General features: G+C 35.0%; 1 protein-coding gene across 1 annotated transcript in view; it reads right to left on the bottom strand.

Annotated features, from left to right (window-relative positions):
- The window catches only part of ADAMTS3 (ADAM metallopeptidase with thrombospondin type 1 motif, 3), a 222508-nt gene that overhangs the window by 102793 nt on the left and 98565 nt on the right, over window positions 1-21150 (bottom strand). The window contains exon 4 of the mRNA XM_004681225.2: window positions 13119-13275. Within this exon, the coding sequence (XP_004681282.1) occupies window positions 13119-13275 (157 nt within the window). The remainder of the gene's footprint in view (window positions 1-13118; window positions 13276-21150) is intronic.

The raw sequence follows: 21150 nt of genomic DNA, 5'->3' as shown, positions 1-21150 counted from the left end.
TTTAGGACGAACTTTAGTTACATTTTTTGAAATGACTGGTATTCAACTGTTTTGGGGACCTACAAAAATGGTAATTATCTCTGGTTAAAGTCATTAAAACCTTGCTAAAAGGAAACATGATTGGAGATCAGGAGACAAATAGTACAGTTGGGAAACTAGAAAAAACTGCAGTGATAGTGAGAGTATGTTACTGAAGCGCAGGAGCAGGATGACAACATGTCAGGGCTATTACAAGTAGGATGCTTGCATAGGGAAAAATAATCATCTTGAAGGGAACTTAGGTAACCTGTCAACTATTTCTAATCACCCAACTCCACCCTATTTTTAGAATAAGAATCATGATGTATTTTCACTCAAAAAAGCATATTATGAGTATGTTCCAGGGAGTGGAGCCTAGACTGAACACCATGAGCATAAAAAAGTTTCAAGAGTGGGACCTCCCTGGTGGTGCAACAGGTTAAAGCACAGCACTGTGAAGCTATCTGCAGCCACTGCAGCACAGGTTCGATCCCCCCACCAGGGAGCTGACCCACATGGAGCAGCAGACCTCTCCTGACCTGCCCGCTGCTCCCCTCAACAGTACATTTCAGTCAATTTGTCTGTTCTGATCCCCACTCTGTCTCTGGTGAACTCTCTCACCCCCCACCCCACAACTCTGGCCTGTACCCCAGTTCTTGTATGCATGAATAAATAAATGAATCTCAAAAAAAAAAAAGATTCAAGAGCTTAGTATCAAATATATCTATCTATCTGGAAGGTGACTACAGGAATAACAGAGAAGCAAACCCCTCAGATGTCTCTGCCAGTTGTAAATGAGGACCAGAACTCATATTCCCTGATGCTGGGATGTCTGGGGTCATTCCATCCATGAAAAAAAGAAGGAAGAAAGGACAGTACTAATAGGAGTTAGTGGCAAACACAGCTATAACTAGTAATGACACTGTTTCTTCTCATAACCCTTACCCATTGTGGAGTCAAAAAAATTCCACTCCCTTAATGCAAAGCAGTGGGAAATACATGATTATATCATAACATCATTTGTTTTGAAATTCAAATTATCCTTACAGTTTTGTCTTTTCAGTCTTTTTTTTTTTTAACTTTTATTTGTTCATACAGAACTGGGGTACAGGCCAGAGGTGCAAAGTTGGTAAGAGAATTCACCAGAGACAGAGTGGGAAGCAGAACAGGCAGATTCACAAAGCACACTACTGAGGGGAGCAGCAGACCCGCTGGGAGCAGTCTGCTGCGCAATGTGGGTCACCTCCAAGGCAGGGATCGAACTCTCACTGAACCGGCCAAGGCTTGGCTTAGTTTCGCAGCGCAGGGCTCCAACCCTCTGAGCCACCAGGGAGGGCCCTGTCTTTTCAGTTTTCTAATTTAATTACTGGGGTAAAGTGCTAGTTAGGTTTGAGGCACATTACCATTTTTCTCTAATAAAATTTCTAAAGAGGGAGAGAGAGAAGAAAGAAGGGAAGGAGGGAGGAAAAAAGGAAGGAAGGGAGGGAGGGAGGGAGAGAGGGAGGAAAGAGGAGGGAGGGAGGCTTAAAGAATGAAGGAATGCAAATTCTTCCATTGATTTCTTTGCCTAAACTGGATTTATTTATATTTTCCTTTTTTATAGCTCATGCTATTTCAAAGATAATTGGAGACAGCTAATTTTATTTCAACCAGCCAGAAACTAGAAAGGAAATTTTGATACATTCTTTGTCTTCAAAGATTGTGCCTAAAAATATTCTACTTTTACTCTTTGGTGATTTTTGCAATGGAAAAGTCATTCTCCCTTTCTTTTTTCCTAGTGATCTGAGTTTTTAGATTGAAACTGGAACCTACTATGTGATATGATCTTTATAGACTAGGAAAAAGAATAAGTTGGAGAATGTGAATAAACATGCTCACTACTTCTAATAAAATTTCCTCTCTGTTGTTTTAATTTTAAATATATAAATAATACATGAATGCATTATTACATTTTGAAAGTTAACCAGTAAGAAAAAAAATCATCTCTCAAAATCCCATCTAAATACTATCCACTTTCAAAGGAAATTGTTATTGATGTTAACACTGTCACCAATTTGTTATTACAAGTGAGAACTAAATTTTGTTAAGCTCTAACATGATATTTTAACATATAGTGAAAAAAATACATTATCAATATTTCCATATATAGATAAGCAAATAAACTCAGAACCACATAAGTAAAAAAGTTGTAAAGATCATTTATCCCATAATAATAAAAGAGAATATACTTATTTTAAGGAAATAAGGATATCTGCTGGACTAATGCAATGATAATCCAGGGATAAAGAATATCAACACTTCAGTTTTCATATATGACTAGGTAAAATTATCAGCACAAACCATGCATTAAGGTTTTAGAACTTTTTTCTTTATTAAAGATCTTTTTTCTTTATTAAAGATCTAAAGCTGAAAACAAGCTATTTTCCAGCAAAGAATAGTAGTAAATTAAAGGTAAACAGTCTAAACAGTTTATATGGGGATGTAAATACTAGTTCACTCTTTTTTTTTTCATACTGATTTTCCCACAGGAAGGAACAGATTAAAGGGTGGATTACTTAAAGCACTATAAAGGTCTCTAGACTGACCCCACTCTTAGAGGGAACTCTTTCAGAGGAATAATACTATAAAAAACAGTGAAAGCCGGAGAAAACCCACAACTGAGCCCTTCAGAGAACTCTCATTCACAGTCCCCATTGACTGGCCTGGCCTCTCTGAGGGAATTCAAAATAATTCACTGCCCACCATAGTACTGAATTCACAACAGAGAGGAAAAAAGGGTGATGGAACTGCTTTGCATCTGTTTAATTTTTTACAGAAATGTTAAGGGGGTTAATCTTCTACAAGTCCAGTCATGTGCTTTCACAAAAGGCCAAGAAAGGAGTCGCAAAGCCTGCCATGACTCAAAGGGAGGGTCTTTGTGTCTTCTTTTCTGCTCTGTATCTGACAAAAAAAGCTGCCTGAGTTCCTAGGTTTCTGGTTCTTTCCTGAATTCTGAAGTCAAAGAATCAACAGTGATGTCATTGCTTTTGAAGAGCACTGTTGGTTGAGATAATGAAGATCTCTTCACCCAAGCATTATTCCTTCTGTGACAATCATTTCCTAAATTTTCAAATATAAAAGGACCCTACTCGTTTGAAGGGAGTCATATTTTCCTTTATTTTCTGCACAATTGGAACATGATACCCTTGTCCTGATACTAGAATCTTTAACTCTAGCTAACTCTTGCTAATTGGACTACAGTAGTTAACTCATTTAAGAAAGAAAAATATGCTTTTTAATGAAGGGTAGGAATGTTATTTGGTTTGTACTCTAATATTAAAAAGTTCACTAGATGGTAGGAACATATGTCACTTCATATACAGGATCCATTTTTCTTTTTGGAAAAACAATTAGTTACCCAAAGAATAACAAATCTTTTGATATTTTTTTTTAAATAACATTTTAAATAAAGTATTCACTTGGGAATCCTTAAAAACATGGAACCTCTTTGTAAAAGAAGGAACAGAAAAAAATGCACATGCATAGAAAATTAAAATCAAGAGATTTTCATGCCTTGAGACTAAGAAATTGGTTGCCTTACAGAGATCTATAAATGACAAGATTTTGTCCAGCTCTTTGGAAAAATATTTATATACAGCAATGATTTCCTTAGAGATTAAAACATTTTCTCAAATTAAAAAAAAAACTTTCATTTTTATTCTCTAAGAAGGGTATTAGATGAGGGTAGACAAAAATAGGAATGACGATGATTTAAAAAGACAAATCAAATGTGCCAGGGGTTTAAGTCAACCATCTCACTTAGTGCTCAGACATGAGACAAGTATTATTATCTGCACCTTTAGAACCTACATAACCCAAAGCAGATACTGTTTTTTTCTCTTCTCAAACAACAAAATATTGTCTAGTATTCGGCAAAAGAGTGATACAGAACACACTTCAATATTGCAAAATGAAGAGTGATGTGGTAGATGATGTGTAAGGACAAATGAGGCCAAGTGAGAAAAATGTGTGTTTGGGGAATTTTGAGTTCACTAGAACTCAGTACAGAATATAGTGTGGAGCGGAAGTGATTGATGAATAACAATAAAACAGATAAAGAGGGAGGTTCCTCACTATAGAGCACAATGTTAAAACAAACAAAAAGACTCCTTCATTCAATAATGAATGGGAATATTAAAAAAAATTAGAGTAAATAGTGACAAAAATCAGTTTACAAAAATCATACATCTTCAATCAAAAGCATCATCTCAAGTAGGGTAGTAGGATACTTATATTGCAAATATACACAAAATCACTAAATATGGCGACAAAGTTATAATAATTGCCTTCTGTATAATTTCTCTCAATATATACACTGTACACGTATACAGTTATACATGACCCTGTTGTGTATACATATAGTATGGATTGACAGTCTACAAGTTAAGCAACAATCAATATCTAAATGGCATAGAGGGAGCCAGTTTTGGAAGCAGGGATAACATTCGGAGACTGCAGGTATATTTGAAGCAAAAAATTATTAGGCTCTGAACAAAAGTAGAAACAATGGAGGCTAAAGGGGCTTTTATTGAGAACTTTCAGATTATATAATTCAATGGTCTTGCTTGCTACATGGAATGTGACAGTCAGAAGGGTTTACCAGGTGGAAGTCAGTATCTTTAAAAAATTAGGAAGTAGTTTAGGGTTGGTGGATGTTAGATACAGCTCAATACTGGCCATGTCGAGTTGGAAGTCTTTGTGGATTATCTAGGTGCTGGTGTCTAGTTAGCAGCTGAATGTACAGTTTTGGTGCTCAGGAGAGGAATGTGGGCAAGATGTTGTATTATGCAACTCACCTACAAATTATCAATGGGACAAAAAATGAGAAAAGATGAAGGCAATACAGAAGCTTAAGGGAACTTAAAAAGGATGGGAAGAGGAAACGTTGTGAAGGAAGGAGGCTAAGAAGGAAATTTGGGTAAAAGTAAGTTATGAAAGCCTCAAAAGGGTTCTAATGCTATGAACAAGTAAGCTGAGTAAAAAGCAAAAGTATCATCACAGTTTTATTGCTAAAGAGTTGTTACTTTTCTTGCAAGTAAACTAAACAGTAGGAATTGAAAACTAGATTTCAAATTAAGGAGTAAAAGTATATTAAATAATTTATATAAGATGGTATTTTATAAGTATAAAAGTGGACTTACAAAAACTACGGAATTTCAGGGACAAAATATAAAAAAAAAATCACTTCATTTATAATGACACTTGAGCTAGATAATGAACCCTGAATAGAAAAGAAAAAAATATATTGCAAATACTGAAAAGAGTATAAGATCACTGCAGTAATAACAAGCAGAGAAGACAATGAAAGAACCTAATGGATCATATTGAAACCTTCACCTAGGCAGACACTAAGTTTTCTTTCTCATATGAAGATGGACTTTACTTTCAACGCCCATAGAATTAGGATATTTACAATTATTTCATGATTTGAAAAAATATGTAAAAACAGAGTTTCTGACTTTTTTTAAAAAAAAATCTAAGCACCACATATATAATAAAAACTGTGATATCTACCTCATCACTGATCCTTGTGTTCAGAGACTGGATAGGGATTGTGCATGGTTAAAGTACTCAGTTGGTGCATCTGAGTTTGAAATTTTAAAACTTAAAAATGTAATGTTTATAACAATCACAAGTAGTCTCACATCAAAACTGTTCCATAAAAGTATTTTGTTAAATTCTTAAGATGCAAGGAAGTATATAACACGATGGATGTATACTCTTTGATGGCAGATTACATGTTAAGTACCCAAACAAACAAATACTAATTAATTAATAACAATAATAATGTCTCTTGTATCAATAATATGTTAGGTCATATTTTTTAACTCATCATTTATAATGTGTGATGTCTTCATACTTTTTGAAGACATAAACGACAGAAATACTATATCTCTGATAAAGACTAGATTTTTATGAATTTATGAAGGAATGTGATTTCCTTTTCCCTCTGTGTGAGACAAGAACTTCTAACGATTATTAAAGAGATACATATTAAGTAATCTTGAATGAAAAAACAAAGTCACAGCTTGAATTTCTGATTCTTTAGTCTTCTAAAGACCCAAGTTGAAGATCTAGTTTTAAAACTGGCTCTGTATATCAGATTCAAATCTTTGAATCTGTTTTTACAGGCTTTCCTTAGCTATGTTTTCTCTAAGAAATTTAACCCAGATGAACTACCTTCCTTTGGTTACCAAACATCCTTCTCAGGAATGGCCATGGGCGGGGGGCTTTATGGAAACTGGGATGAGCAGACATGTGTGATCCCATCATGATCAACATGGCCTTAAATTAATCAAAATATCTTTCCTAAAATAATCATATATTTTCCCCATACCTAGATATGGGTGAGTATTCTCAAGGAAAAAAGCATTTATTGTTTCCCATTCCCATATGGTTTTATGACATTCAAGCTGTTCTTTGGGCTTTAGTCACTGGATTTGGGTACTTAAGGTAAGGAACTGCCTTCATAACTGGTCTTATTAATTTTTCCTTTGTTATTGCCAAGAACTGGAGAAGACTAAAACAGATGACCTCCATATTTCTACTGAAAGAAGACTGGAGATGGTAATTCTGTCACTTTCAATACAATTATTCTATCTCTGGAGCAAAAGTTAGAAAAATCTGCAAAGTAAATACTGGCTCATGATGACTATATCAATGATATTATCCTTTGATTTGCACAAAAATCACTTAATTGTTTTCATCAAGTCATAAATAAAACATCTTGTTTCTATGTTCAAAAAGAGAATACATTTTATTCCTTCTTTTCATCACATAAAATTCTGTGAAATTTTGGGTAAAATTTCTGTATTTACAGATATTAATTAAAAAAAGAAAATAGTAGTGAAGCAAGATTAAAACTCCAAATTTAGAAGCGTAGATACTGGAAAACAAAAAGTGCCAAGGTTCACTTAGTGACTCAGGATGTGAAAACCATATGTGTAATGTCTTTGAAATTATAATTCATGTGATAAATTATAGCTAAATTATGAAGATAAAAAATATTTTTTAGTATCAATTTTATTTGTAATCCAGTTTTTCCTTTTTTTTTTTTTTTGCATTTGGAAATCTTACTATACTTCATCCCAGATCACATATATAAGATGGGGGTGTGGGGAGAGTCTAACAAGGGTCCTTTTAATAGCCCTTGATATGCACAGATTCTACAATAATAACACTATGGAACTATAATAATGTGGACAATAGAAACATGATCACTTTTGCAGTGGGTTAGATTTTTGAAAATTATAATATTTATTCTTTTCTGCCTTGCCCATAGATGACCTACTCGAAGCACTAACTAGAAGACTAGGAGTGAAGAGAGAAAAAGCAGAAAAGGAAGGTGGTCACTGGATATTAAGATTGTTATAACAAGATTATAGAAAAACTCATATTCAACTTCTGGAATGCAGTAAGATTTTTCATAAGGAAAGAGATTTGTAAGCAGGATATGGAGAGAGAAGGGGTTTTATAAATCATAGTTCTCACCTAACTCTCTAACTATGAGAACTGAACATAAAGATTTTTCATTTGCTTATTTTTGTGTTTCCCTCTTAATGAGGAAAAGTCCAGACAAAGGAAGTCTTAGACATGAAGTAGAGTAATGGGAAAACGTATTTCATAAGAGGAAGGAACAGGCAAGTCTTGCCCTTTTGATCTTGGCCTGCTTCTGGAACAAAGGAGATAAACAGCAATGAGCTTATTTCTTCCCTGTTTCCTTCAAGGCCAAGTATCAGAAGAGAAGAGAGAAGGTATTAAAACATAAGACCTCTGTGGCGTGGCAGACCTCTCCTGACCAGCCCGCTGCTCGCCTTAGCAGTGTACTTCGTCGATCTGCCTGTTCTGCTCCCCACTCTGTCTCTGGTGAATCCTTTCACAGCCCCTGCACCTCTGGCCTGTACCCCAGTTCTGTATGCATAAATAAATAAATCTTGAAAAAGAAACAAAACAAACATAAGACCTCTGAAGAGTTCCAATGGCCTAGCTTTCTTCCTGACACATCTTGCTGACTGTGGAAGAACACTTTTAAGGGCCATTAGAACATCAATCTGGTTTTAGCTAACTAGGAAACCATGACTCTGGTTCTCAAGAAGCAAGAATAAAAATACCGTAGTTTCTGAGGAAACTGTGAAAAATGGCTGCTGAACTAGGGTAAATGTAATCCACAACAGAAGCCACAGATGGATCCAGTGGGTTGGTAAATAGGAATTTTAGCCAGAACTTAGTCTACTGCACTTGTGAGAGGAAACTCCAGTCAAATTGAGAAAGTCCTCCAGGGAACATCAACTAGACTGGCAGCAGCTGAATAGACAAGGACCAAGGCCTATTTAGTCGAAGTCACAGACCAGTTAATTTATAGAACTGTACAAAACCCACACTCAGGAAGCTGCCCCCATCCCTCCTTTTTGTTTGATTTTCTCCAAGATCTAGCTTAAATTATCTGAAATTTTTTTCTATCCAAATATAAATGAGCTGATTTCAATTTCACTTCAATCATTCAGATATATGTAAAACCATTCAGTTGTCTTGTCCATTTACACCACATCAATAACTAAAGGTTAATCCAACAGCACTGAATTCTCAATACAGTTCATATCTTTCCATCTACAATTCTTTTTATTTATTGGGGTAATACTGGTTTATTACACTGTATATGATTCATAAGTAAAGGTTCATACTGTTCAGATGTATGCTACCACTTACTACCATATACAACTTTTTATTAGAAAAAAAAATACTGAGTTACATTTGTAAAACTTAACTCCAAATCTATGTGTTTCATCAACAATACCTTTCATTGAGCTTATTAATGAAGGGATAGAATAGGCCTATTAAGACGTGTTAGTGAAAGGAAATAAAGTATTATCGTTTATGTTTCATACCTGAAAGCTCATTAACCAACTATCACTCCGCTCCCTGATTCTGTTATGTAAACACTCAATATTTAATTGCTTTCATTTCTGTCAATAATTGTTAAAAACACCCAGATTATAAAATATGCAAAACCAAGATTGAAAAAGAATTCCACAAATATGATTAGCATTTCTATATGACTTCAATGACTGTCATCCCTGAGAATGACTGACCCTTAGATTACTTTATAATCTAAACTATGCAACTTGAAAAATTTATCATATACCACTAACTTAAAAAAGAATGGTTACTCTTTAACAGTTTGATTTAGAACTATTATGTTCCATGTTTCATTTAATAAAAATATCCACTAAAATTAATTTATCTTGTTTGATTGGAGAGGGGAAGCAACATGGTGGGGGTTCCTCAAAGCCCCCCAATGCCTCTCTTGGATAGGAGCATAGGTCATGAGAACTTCCAAATACAAAGGCTTATCACACCTACTAATTGTGTCTGGTATCAAGGAAGGACTATGTATGTAGGAACTTCATAGTGTCACTAAAATAAGGAATAATCTTCCCATTATTCTACTTCTTATTTCATACTTTCACTCCCTGGCAACCAGGAGCAACTCTCAAATCATTTGTGACTTGTACATGTTTCCCACCTGGGACAAAGACACTCCTTCACAGCACCATGACAACCACACCAGCAACTCAAGCACTTGGGCTCATGAAGGAAAATGAAAATCCTGAAAGGAAGCTAGGAGATAAAGGCCTACTATTCCTTGTTTCCCACTGGTAGGAAGTAATTACAAAAATTACTTAAACACAAAGCTTCTGGTGAGTGAATAGATTATAATGTGAGGGGAGAAGCCTAAGGGCCTAGGATTAAATAAAAAATATGAAAAGCTGAATGATGTCATAGATGTATAGCTTCCCAACCCCCCCCAAAAGACTAGCTAAAGCAAACTTCTTAACAATAACAAAGTAGATTTCTTAAGAAATAGTGAATGCTATATTTTGCTTTTTAACCGAAGTTTACACCAATGATGGATTAAACTGTGGAAATGAAATTTATTAGTGGTTTACTAATCATGTTGCTACCAACTAACTTTCTAAAACAGTCAAATACAATTTTGTCTGAACTTAAGATGTCAAAAGTGGAAGTAATTTCAATATTCCTACAACAGAAATCAGAAAAATACAAGTAAATTCAACTCAAACCCTGTGATGAAGTAGACAATGTCTCTATCATAAGCAAGTCAAGTTTATGTTTGATTTTTTAAGATTTATTTATTTATGTATACAGAACTGGGATACAGGCCAGAGGTTTGGGGATTGAGAGGACTCACCAGAGGCAGTGGGGAGCAACACAGGCAGACCAACTGAAATACACTGCTGGGAGAACAGTGGATGAGACAGGAGAGGTCTGCTGCACCATGTGGGTCACCTCCCTGTCCAGGGATCGAACTCATGCTGCAGTGGCTGCAGATAGCTTCACAGTGCTTTGCTTTAACCCACTGAGCCACCAGGGAGGGCATTATGTTTGTTATTTCATGGTATTTCTTTGCTAGAAACTGGCAGTGATATGTATTATGAATATCTGCCAGATTTGCACTAGAATGCATTGCTATAATATCAAATGTAAAAGTGCTTTATGTCTTATCTTAAAAGATAAATTGTAAAGCAGAGCACTGCATCTGTGAATTTACAAGTTCAGTATATCTTTTAAAAGTTCTTCATATTATTTTTCTACATTAAAAAAAATACAACTTTTCCTATAACTCTTGAATATGCCATCTCTCATAAAATAACATCCTGAATTGATTCAGAAAATAGAATTTTGTAGGGTTCTATGGTTTTCATTTCTATATCAATATGCCTTTCTAATTCTAGATTATGTTCAATTTTACATTTAGAATGATGGAATAAATTTTAAAATATATTCTTAATTTTCACTTGGAAAATAATAAGTTCAAGAAAAAAATTGTACTTTAAATCCTGTGACCAAAAAATTAAAATGAGAATTTAAAAGTTACACTGTGAATTTACAAGCTCAAAATTCCTACCTCTTTTTTCACACTAGGAAGAAACTGACACTTCTAAAATACACGGTTACAGTTTAAGATCCTCAAAAGAAGGTAACATATAACATATCTCCAGCAACTCAGTTCAATCAGAACTTGATAAACAAGAAAGTCAAAAGTGTTAAACTCTCACTAGATTTAATATGGGACATTCTAAGAGAAGTCAAGAGTTCCATTTTGATCCAAGCTTCTATGTAATTTCATAGTTAACAAAAGAACTGCTCTTGTTTTGACTCAAACCATAGAAAACCTTTACTTCTACTATAAAATAATCTTATAGTCATAACTAAAAATCATAAAGAATACAGAGCTTGTATTCTTTAAAATAACTCATTATAAAATGTAAATATGTTGAAAATGATGTTACTGGAATTGATATGTTAAATAATATCCTAAAATAATACCCCAAATCACCTTAATCACATTTCATTATTTTAAACTTATATACCCTACTAAATTATTTTTCTTAATGTAGCATCTACACATACAATAGATATTAAATATAATATATACCTTAATTTTCTTATTTCAAGAAAAAAAATAACCCCTTCTGACTTTCATGGACTGATATGGAGTAATAGGGTCCAGTTAGGTGAGACTATATAATATGACAGATGGAGGAAATAGGGAGTTAGCCATTATGACAAATTTGGTATCCCATCATGGGATATGATTCCATAACAGCCAGAGTATGTCTCTCTAAAAGGCATCTAGCTATTATCTCAAACGGCATGTTAGAATTGAGTAATACATAAAACCAAGACAATACAAAAAAACACTTTATCCTACTATTCTTCCTTTGACATAATTGGTCTTCTAATTTAGAATGACATTTTTAAAACATGAAAATACAATCGAATCACAACATAAAGCAATGCTTAATTGTCCATTAAAAAAATATCCTAATGTGGGAGTCTTTAAACTCAATAATAAGTACTAATAATTAATAACAGTATCTAAAAATAATATTGTTATTCAGCAATTCTTTTTTCACAGATTTAAAAGAATCAGTCTCAGGAAGGTTAACTACTAACCAAAGGAACAAGAAGATGTTACTCACACCCATTGAACTACAGAGCTTATTCGCTTTCTGTTATACCACAGTGATTGATCCTCTAGGGTAGGCACACATTTCATAGATCTTTAAGTGTTACTACATTCTTACTGTTTCACTTCAGAAAATTTCAGGCCTGTTATTAAAATTTTAAAGTCTACTGATGGTGTAACACTAAGGAAATTATTGGCATCTGAAAGTAAAATGAAATAACTGTAACAACTTTTAAAATTTAATTTATCATTGACTTACAAGATTGTTAAATTTGGTAATTTATATCCTTCACATTTCCCTATTGTAAATTTTCATTACCTTTTAATTCAGAAAGTTGGTCCAGTAAAGGTATACAGACATTTAGAGATTTGGTTAAAAAGTATAAAATCTAAAATTTTCTTTCTTTATCAAGGAAACTTCTATATCCAACATTTCTTTAACATCAAGTTATTTTAACATTTCCTTAACACACACACACACACACACACATACAAAAACGAAATCTGCTTTGCAATAATTTACTTGACTGTAGTGGCCTACTTTGAAATAAAATTCAGCAGAAGCATTTGACTCTACTGTCTCCTCCATGGGATAAAAAGCTGTACAAAGTAGGCCATAAAGTCTAGAAGAATATTTATTTTCAAATGTTTCTATCACAATGGTATTAAAACAAAAAAAAATGAATGTTTGTCCTATCAATATATCACATTTGAAAAGTTTTAAAATAATATTAATAATGCATAACATAGATACTTCTAAAAAGTGCAATTGTTTTCAAAATTTAACATAAGATAGAGAATAGTTTTAATAGAAAACATTTTTTAAAAGTCATCTATAAGAAAGATATTGTGACATAATAACGTACTAGAACAAAATGATATAACATACACTCTGCTAATCATTTTTTAAAAAACAAGTTCTATTTTACAATTTATAAATATGAGTTTCTGTTGCCATCTTGACAGTATAAAAGAGCATATGACAATTACATTCTCTTAATCAATGGAATGTTATACTCATGAATCTTAAAATGACAGGTAATTATTAAGTCTTGTCAAAGATGCCTACCTGTGTAGTGGAAGTCTTTGGACATGTCTGTGGGAGCCTGTCCCACTGCTGATCTCTTGTAGACAACATGAATTCTTCCTTTTTCTTCTTCCATTTGCTTACCTCTTTCCAAGGGTTCAATGAAATACTCATCATTATCACTTTTTATCATTCCAGCCTAGAGAAAGCATAAACTGTATTAATTTTTTTTAAAGATTTATTTATTTATTCGTACAGAACTGGGGTACAGGCCAGAGATGCGGAGGGTGAGAGGATTCACCAGAGAGAGAGCCGGAAGCAGAACAGGCAGATCGACGAAGTACACTGCTGAGGGGAGCAGTGGGCGGGCCAGGAGAGGTCTGCCGCGCCATGTGGTCACCTCCGAGGCAGGCGGGAAACGAACTCATGTGGAAGGGGCTCTTTAGTTTCTTAGTGCAGTGCTTTAACCCGCTGCGCCACCAGGGAGGGCCTAAACTGTATTAATTTTAATAATAAAAATCTACCATCTTTAGCACACTAGTGCTTTTTTAAAATGGCAAGATAATTTAGGGAAAACTAACATTTTTCTTTCTACTTTTGGCTCTAATTAAAAATCTACCATCTTTAGCACACTAGTGCTTTTTTAAAATGGCAAGATAATTTAGGGAAAACTAACATTTTTCTACTTTGGCTCTAATTTTAAGTTGGTTACATTTTTATCAAATATTAGTAATTCTGATAGAGAAGCAAAACAAAGAGACAAAACCAACATTATAAATATGGCTATAGAACTAAGACTATCAGAGGGGGAGCATGGAAACAGAGAGAAGAGAGAGTGGGAATCCAGTGGACTGTGGGGAAGGATTATGAGTATTTTGGTCACAGGTGGGGTAAGATAACATACATTTGAAGAGATGTGACTATGTACCTCTTAAGCATATACAGCATTGTGAACCAACACTAATTACCCCATTAAAAATATAATAAAAATATTGAAAATATAAACAAATACCAGTGATTCCTATAGGTAGAAATTAATAAATGGTAGGAATAAAAATTCATATACAGTTGAAAAAGTAATGTACATAAGGTAAGTATAAGAAAGGCATATAATGTATGTATTTCATCACACTGCAAAAGAACTGCATCTATATATTCTACTTGACAGTTTATTCTAAAAAAAAAAAATCATGTAGTGGTATACAAATTCAAGAAAAATCCTTATTTTCCCATAATTACCCAATGTAGTGCTGCAGTCCATACACGTTTTGGATTTTTAAACTTATTTACATTTCCTTACATACCAGTATAGTTTGAAAGGAAAGGGTCCGACACTACACGTAGTACATAGAGGTCTTATTGTCTTCAAATATATTGATGCTTTAAGAAAAGCATCAATGAAAACTATCTCTATCTATCTATCTATCTATCTATCTATCTATCTATCTATCTATCTATCTATCTATCTATCTATCTATCTATTATATATCTATATTTCCTCCTCACACTTATCACACTAAGTAGTTTACTTTTATAGTCATTTTTTTCATCTATCTATTTATTCCGGTCTTGTGATTCTGTTTCATTTTTTTGGTGAGAAAATACCAGGGGGCCCTCCCTAGTGGTGCAGGGGGTTTGGACTCAGCACTTTGAGATAGCTGCAGCCACTTCAGTGCGAGTTCTATCCCCCATCCCAGAGGTGACCCACATGGCCCAACAGACCTCTCCTGACCGGCCCACTGCTCCCCACAGCAGTATGCTTCGTGGATCTGCCTGTTCTGCTCCCCACTTTGTCTCTGGTGAATCCTCTCACCACTCCTGCACCTATGGCCTGCACCCCGGTTCTGTATGCATAGATAAACAAATGCTTTTTAAGAAACACCAGGACTATATTTAGTAATACAGCTGATGAGAAATGGTATTTTTCTCTGAAACTTGTTCTTTAAGTATCAAGTCTACATTACAGTCAAACAGTTACAGCTCATATTTCTATTTAAAGGTCATACAGTAATATACAGTATCAATTTAAATATCAGTAGATTTATTTGAAAGCAAAGTTGAAGAATAATGTGTTAGTGTAAGGATTATAATTATTTTTAGAATACATATCAGATTTGGAGGTAAGTCATATTTTTCTTCTGAAGGCTTATTCTACATTTTCAAATATGAGAGTCTCACACACATAGGCAAATGGCAATGAAGATTCTCATCCCTTCTGACTATTGGTTTTTACCTCTGTAGTGTCTAGTAACACATAAATAAAAGTCTACCATAGCAAAAAGCAAACATGTCTAACAAATATGACTCTGCAGTAGATTTTTTATTCAATTCAAATCTGTCCTTCCATTCTATAGCGACTTCTCCCAGCAAGGACACTCTGTCCTCTCCTTCCCCTGGATAAAATTCTCAGGGAATTTTTATAAGCTTCTAAGATGTCTCCATTTGCCCTTCGACTCCACATAGTCTTGGAACATACAGACAGCCCTTGAACCTCGGGGATCAAGTCTTATAAGAAACTATCATCACAGCACTTCAATTTGACCATTACTATTGTTCATACTGTTTCACATTTCCACAAATTACAAGTCAAAGATTCTTTCCAACTATCATATTAATTTAGACAAACTAGAACATGATAAGAAATGGACTGTGTAATATGGTTCAGCACAGCAGGTGTTTCTTTCTACCTCACAATAAAGCTTAGGAGAGTTCCAGGTCACCTAGGAGAGATTTCTGCTCCACACAGCCATGCAGGTCTCCAGAAGAATGGTGTCAAGTATGCACAGTTGGGAAAAACAACATGAGAATGCCTACACAAAGGTTTTTATGAGCCACCTCCAGTCATGGAATTCACCAGTACCAGTGACTTCTTTGGGTTTGATATAGTTTCAAGACTCACCGTGAACGGCAGAGAGATGGGAAATAAAACCTGGTTGTGTGACCAGGAAGAAAGACCACACAGGTTGCAATGAACAGATGGCAGGCTCAACCTCCAATGAGATCTTGTCTTTGTGTGGGACTCCCTGGTGGCACAGGGGTTAAAGCAATGCTATCAAGCTATCACCAGCCACTGTAACACAAGTTAGAATCCTGCTGGCCAGGGGGATGACCCACATGGTGCAGCAGACCTCTCCTATCTAGCCCGTTGCACACCTCAGCAGTGTATTTCAGTTGATCTACCTGTTCTGCTCCCTCTCTGTCTCTGGTGAATCCTCTCACTGCCCTCACACCTCTGGTCTGTATCCTAGTTCTTGTACGCATAAATAAATAAATCTTTTCTTTATAAAAAGATCATGTCCTTATTTAAAACATTTCAGTGCATCTCCCTATGCTTACCACCATATTTCTTTACTTTATATATATATATATACAATTATTTTTTGTACAATATTTGCTTTCTCCTCCCCAGTGTAGTCCCATATAATTCTTCCCCATGCACTATCACCGTACTCCCTTGTGTGCTTCCCTCCCCTGTTTCCCTGCTCCTCTGCAAAGTGTCTCTGATTTATAGTTGCTTGTTCGTTTTTTTTTTTAATCATTATAATTATTTTTTTCTCTAATCTCTTATTTGGTTCCCCCTGCATTCCGCCTATAAGTAAAACCATCCTGGCCAACATTTGTTGTTTCCTGTTTTTTGAATATGAGCCATTCTTACTTGTTTAAGGTGATATTTGATATGTGAATACTAGGATTTTTTTTTATGTTCCTTTGTGATTTATTTCTAGTGTGATGCCACTGTGATTAGAGATGATGCTTGATATGATTTTAGTCTTCATGTATTTATTGATACTTGTTTTGTAGTCAAACATGTGGTCTATGCTGGAGAATGTACCATATGCCCTTGAGAAGTATGTGTATTAAGTTTTGGGGGATCCATTATCCTATAATGTATTAAACTCAGATGTTCTAATTTTTTAAATCTATTATCTTCTGTCTGGTGGATCTGTTCACTAGTGGAAGTAAGGTGTTGATGTTCCTGGTCACTATTATTTTGCTGCCACCTCTCAATTTGATAGAAACAGCCTTTTATGTTCTGAAGCTCCTTTATTGGATTAATATACACTGATGAGTTTTATGACTTCCTGATATATTGCTCCCTTCATCATTATATAGTGCCCATCCCTGCTGCTTATTATCTACTTTTAGCTAGAAATCTACTATATCTTACATAAGTATGACTGTCTCTGCCTTACCTTGAGTCCCATATACTTGCAGCATTGTTTTGCAACACTTTGCTCTGAGTCTCTGTTTATCTTTGGAGCTCAGGTACATTTCCTGGTGATGGTAGATAACTGGATTTTGTTTTCTAATCCAACCAGCCACGCTATGCCTTTGGATTAGTGAGTTCAGCACACTTTCATTTAGAGTGGTTGATATGTGAGGTACTGCTACTGACATTTTGTCCTTAGTATTATAGTTTTATCTCTTTACTCACTCTGGCTTTTGCTGGTTTCATTCCAGCAACTGTAAGATCCTTGCTGATCCTTGAACAGCCCAGGTATGTGATTTTATGATAATCTTTGCATTGACTCTTTCCTTGACTTGGAATTCTAGTCTAGGTTCATGCCTGTATTAATTCTCATGAAATACTCTGCCAACCTACACGCTTCCTTGACTTCTTAACCAGCTCCAACTTTTATACTGTTTTAACCGTCTTCCAACAAACTAGATAATTTAACTGTTCATCGCGTTGATTATTTACTATCACTCTCCCGTCACTACTCCGGTAGCCAAGAATTGCTTTTAGCCATTTTGTTAACTAGGTATCCCAAGTGCCTAAAATAGTGTCTTGCACAAACTAGATACTCAATAAGTATTGTTGAATAAAAAAAATGAGAAGGAAAGAAAAATTAAGATAGAAAAGTCACACATAAGTTTTGAGGTTGGGTAACTTAGGAAAAAATACTTTTAGTCACAGAAACTACAAAAATTAAAAGGTAAAAAAGATTGGAATTAGCAGGGAATTTGTTTTAAGCATTTTCACTTGAGGGAGTGGTGTGGAGAAATGCAGAATTATTATTCAGAAAAAACTGCCCCAACCACAAAAATATCAGAACTCTAATACATTTTTTCAGAGGTGATAGCTGAAGCTGTTGGGGGTGGGGTGAGGGTAGGGGAAATGAACAGCAATACTCAATTTCCTAAAGATATTTGATGTCAGACCAATGGATAATCTCAGGAAGCATCATATAACTTCTGGATGATATTGTATACAACATTTAAAAAATCTGAACTGTTGGGTCCTCCCTGGTGACACAGTGGGTTAAAGCACAGCACTAAGCTAAAGCCACTTCGGCATCAGTTCAATCCCTGCCCCGGAGGTGATCCACATGGTGCTGCAGACCTCTCCTGACCCACCTGCTGTTCCCCTCAGCAGTCCTTCCAGCCTGTTCTGCTCCCCACTCTGTCTCTGGTGAATACTCTCACCCCCCACACCTCTGGCCTGTAACCCAGTTCTGTATGCATAAATAAATAAATCTTTTTAAAAAAATCTGAACTGTCTACCATGGCACCTATAAGGCCTGTGTGGCCTGGCAATGTTCTTTCTATTCTAGCCACCCAGACCTCCGCCCAGAGGCACTACCACACTTATGTAAATTAGTTTCCCTTTCACTCTTTGTCCCAGCCTATTTTTCTTCAAGGTATTACCTAGATAATTATGTGTCACCATTTTGGGAACATATGCTTCATGCAAGCATAGACTTTGTCATGTTTACAGCTGTACTCCAGTCCCAGAATGTGCTTGGCTCAAAGTAAGCACTTAATGTGTAAGGGAGGGCAGGAGAACAAATTAGTAGCAAAAATGGACAACTAATAGTAAAGCATCTTTGGAGGAAATTTACAGAGAATGGCAGGAGAGCTGAGAGAAAAATATCCTAGACATCTATGTGGAGTTTGATCAAAGTAAAAGTAATAGAGTGAAGAAGTCACCAAAGGATGAATACTATGAAAGAGAAATTAGACAAGCAAAAATTTATAATTAGAATAGTGGAGGTTAAAGAAATATTACAGAGGCCCTCCCTGGTGGCGCAGCGGGTTAAAGCACAGCACTGAGAATCTAAAACCGCTTCCGCATGAGTTCGATTCCCGCCTGCCCCGGAGGTGACCACATGGTGTGGCAGACCTCTCCTGACCTGCCCGCTGCTCCCCTCAGCAGTGTACTTCGTCGATCTGCCTGTTCTGCTCCCCACTCTGTCTCTGGTGAATCCTCTCACCCTCCGCATCTCTGGCCTGTACCCCAGTTCTGTATGAATAAATAAATAAATCTTTAAAAAAAAAAAAAAGAAATATTACAGAGTGTCATGGCAATACTAAATGGTAAATGGCACAATTTTAGACCCTAGACTCTTTGAAGCCACTTTAGGTAGATTCTTCTGCTGCTTTTCCCACCATACTATACGAAATTTTCTCCCTCAGTAGTCACCAAAAATGGAGTGACTGTTTTAAAAAATATCTTGTTTTTAAATGATTGCCCCAAATACAATGAACAGGAGAAAAAAAATCACTAGTACTAATAATTACACAGTCAACATATTAAAATACATTTACCACTAAATATAGTAATTTAGGTAGTCACATATGCAATGGATATATTTTCTTTAATCCAGTGGATATTTTTGGAAGCGCCAAGATCATACATTGTCACACCATAACATTAAATAACTAACACATCTGTCCTTTCACAAGAAGCAATGAAGTGATAAAAGGAGTAAAATACAATTTATGTAAATTAAAAGAGTCTAATATGATGGTATCCCAAGTAATAGTACTGTTTACATTGTGCCAGAAATTTATCACTTTGAAATTATAGGTTAGATATTTTTACAATGTCACAGATAATATTATACCTGATCCAAACTGAATCTTTTTAAATAGATGGTCTCATTTTTTAATCTGTCTTTATCATTACCAAAGTGATGCATGAGATCACGATAATGTTTCATAAATTTCCTTTAATGATTTCCACATTTAGCATTCTCTAGACCTATGCAATAATACAGGAAATATTTATTTATATTTCTCAAACTATCTTTCAAAATTTAACACAGATTAATTTCTAAATTAGTAGACTTAGAACAATAGAGAGTACATCATATTGAACATTTTATTATACTTTAATTAAGTCTTCACATAAGCCTTTGACAGCATTTTGGAGAGGATATTTATAAAACGATGATATACTTTAAAAATCCAGCTGCATAATTCCCCTTTCATCCTGTCAACTCTTCCAGCTACATCACTCAACTCAAACACTCCAAGAATCCAGAATTAAGCCAAAAAGCTGCTGAGCATGGAAATACCTATCACAGAGGACATGCTTCCTCACTAGAAGGGGTCCTCACAGCCACACTGACACCCAATTCTAATAAGACAGGTTCAATGGCTTCCTAATCCTAAGAGTACAAGTGGCAAAAGAGAGATAGGGGTGTGGAGCACAAGTTTCAGATGAGATAATGTCTATGAATGCCCTTTGTAAACTAAAAAGTTGTATAAAAAATTTGTATAAACTATAAAGGAGTATAACTCTAGTCTTATATGTCAATAATAAATACCAGACACTAAGACTAAATTATGTTTAGCTTTATATAAGAAGGAAATTAGTATAGAAGACTTTTTTTTTCAAATTTCCAGTAAGAATAATTAAGGTTTTCTTGAAAAGTCTATGCCAGATTAAAAAAAACAACAACCATATGCTATGGAAACATTCTATTTTTAATCATGACACTTAAATGTTGTTTTATTGCAGTTATTTTCAAATGTGTTAGTAGAGCTAGATAGTTTGGGTTGATTTTTTTTTGAATGCCAGAAAATATGTGCTATATATGTGATACATAATTCCAGCTGAAATTAACTAAATACCCATTATCTTAAGCTATTTGGTTACAATTTTATACAAGACCACAACATAGAAAATCAGTAAAAAGGTTAAGTATCTTGCTCAAAATTTTTTTTCAAAGATTTATTTATTTATGCATACAGAACTGGGGTATAGGCCAGAGGTGCAGGGACCGTGAAAGGATTCACTAGAGACAGAGTGGGGAGCAGAACAGGCAGAGAGAGGAAGTACACTGCT

This window comes from Condylura cristata, unplaced genomic scaffold, assembly GCF_000260355.1.
Source record: "Condylura cristata isolate star-nosed mole 26May11 unplaced genomic scaffold, ConCri1.0 scaffold00012, whole genome shotgun sequence".
Taxonomy (NCBI): Eukaryota; Metazoa; Chordata; class Mammalia; order Eulipotyphla; family Talpidae; genus Condylura; species Condylura cristata.
Note: the sequence above shows the minus strand (reverse complement) of the source record. Positions and strands in the feature narration are given on the sequence as shown.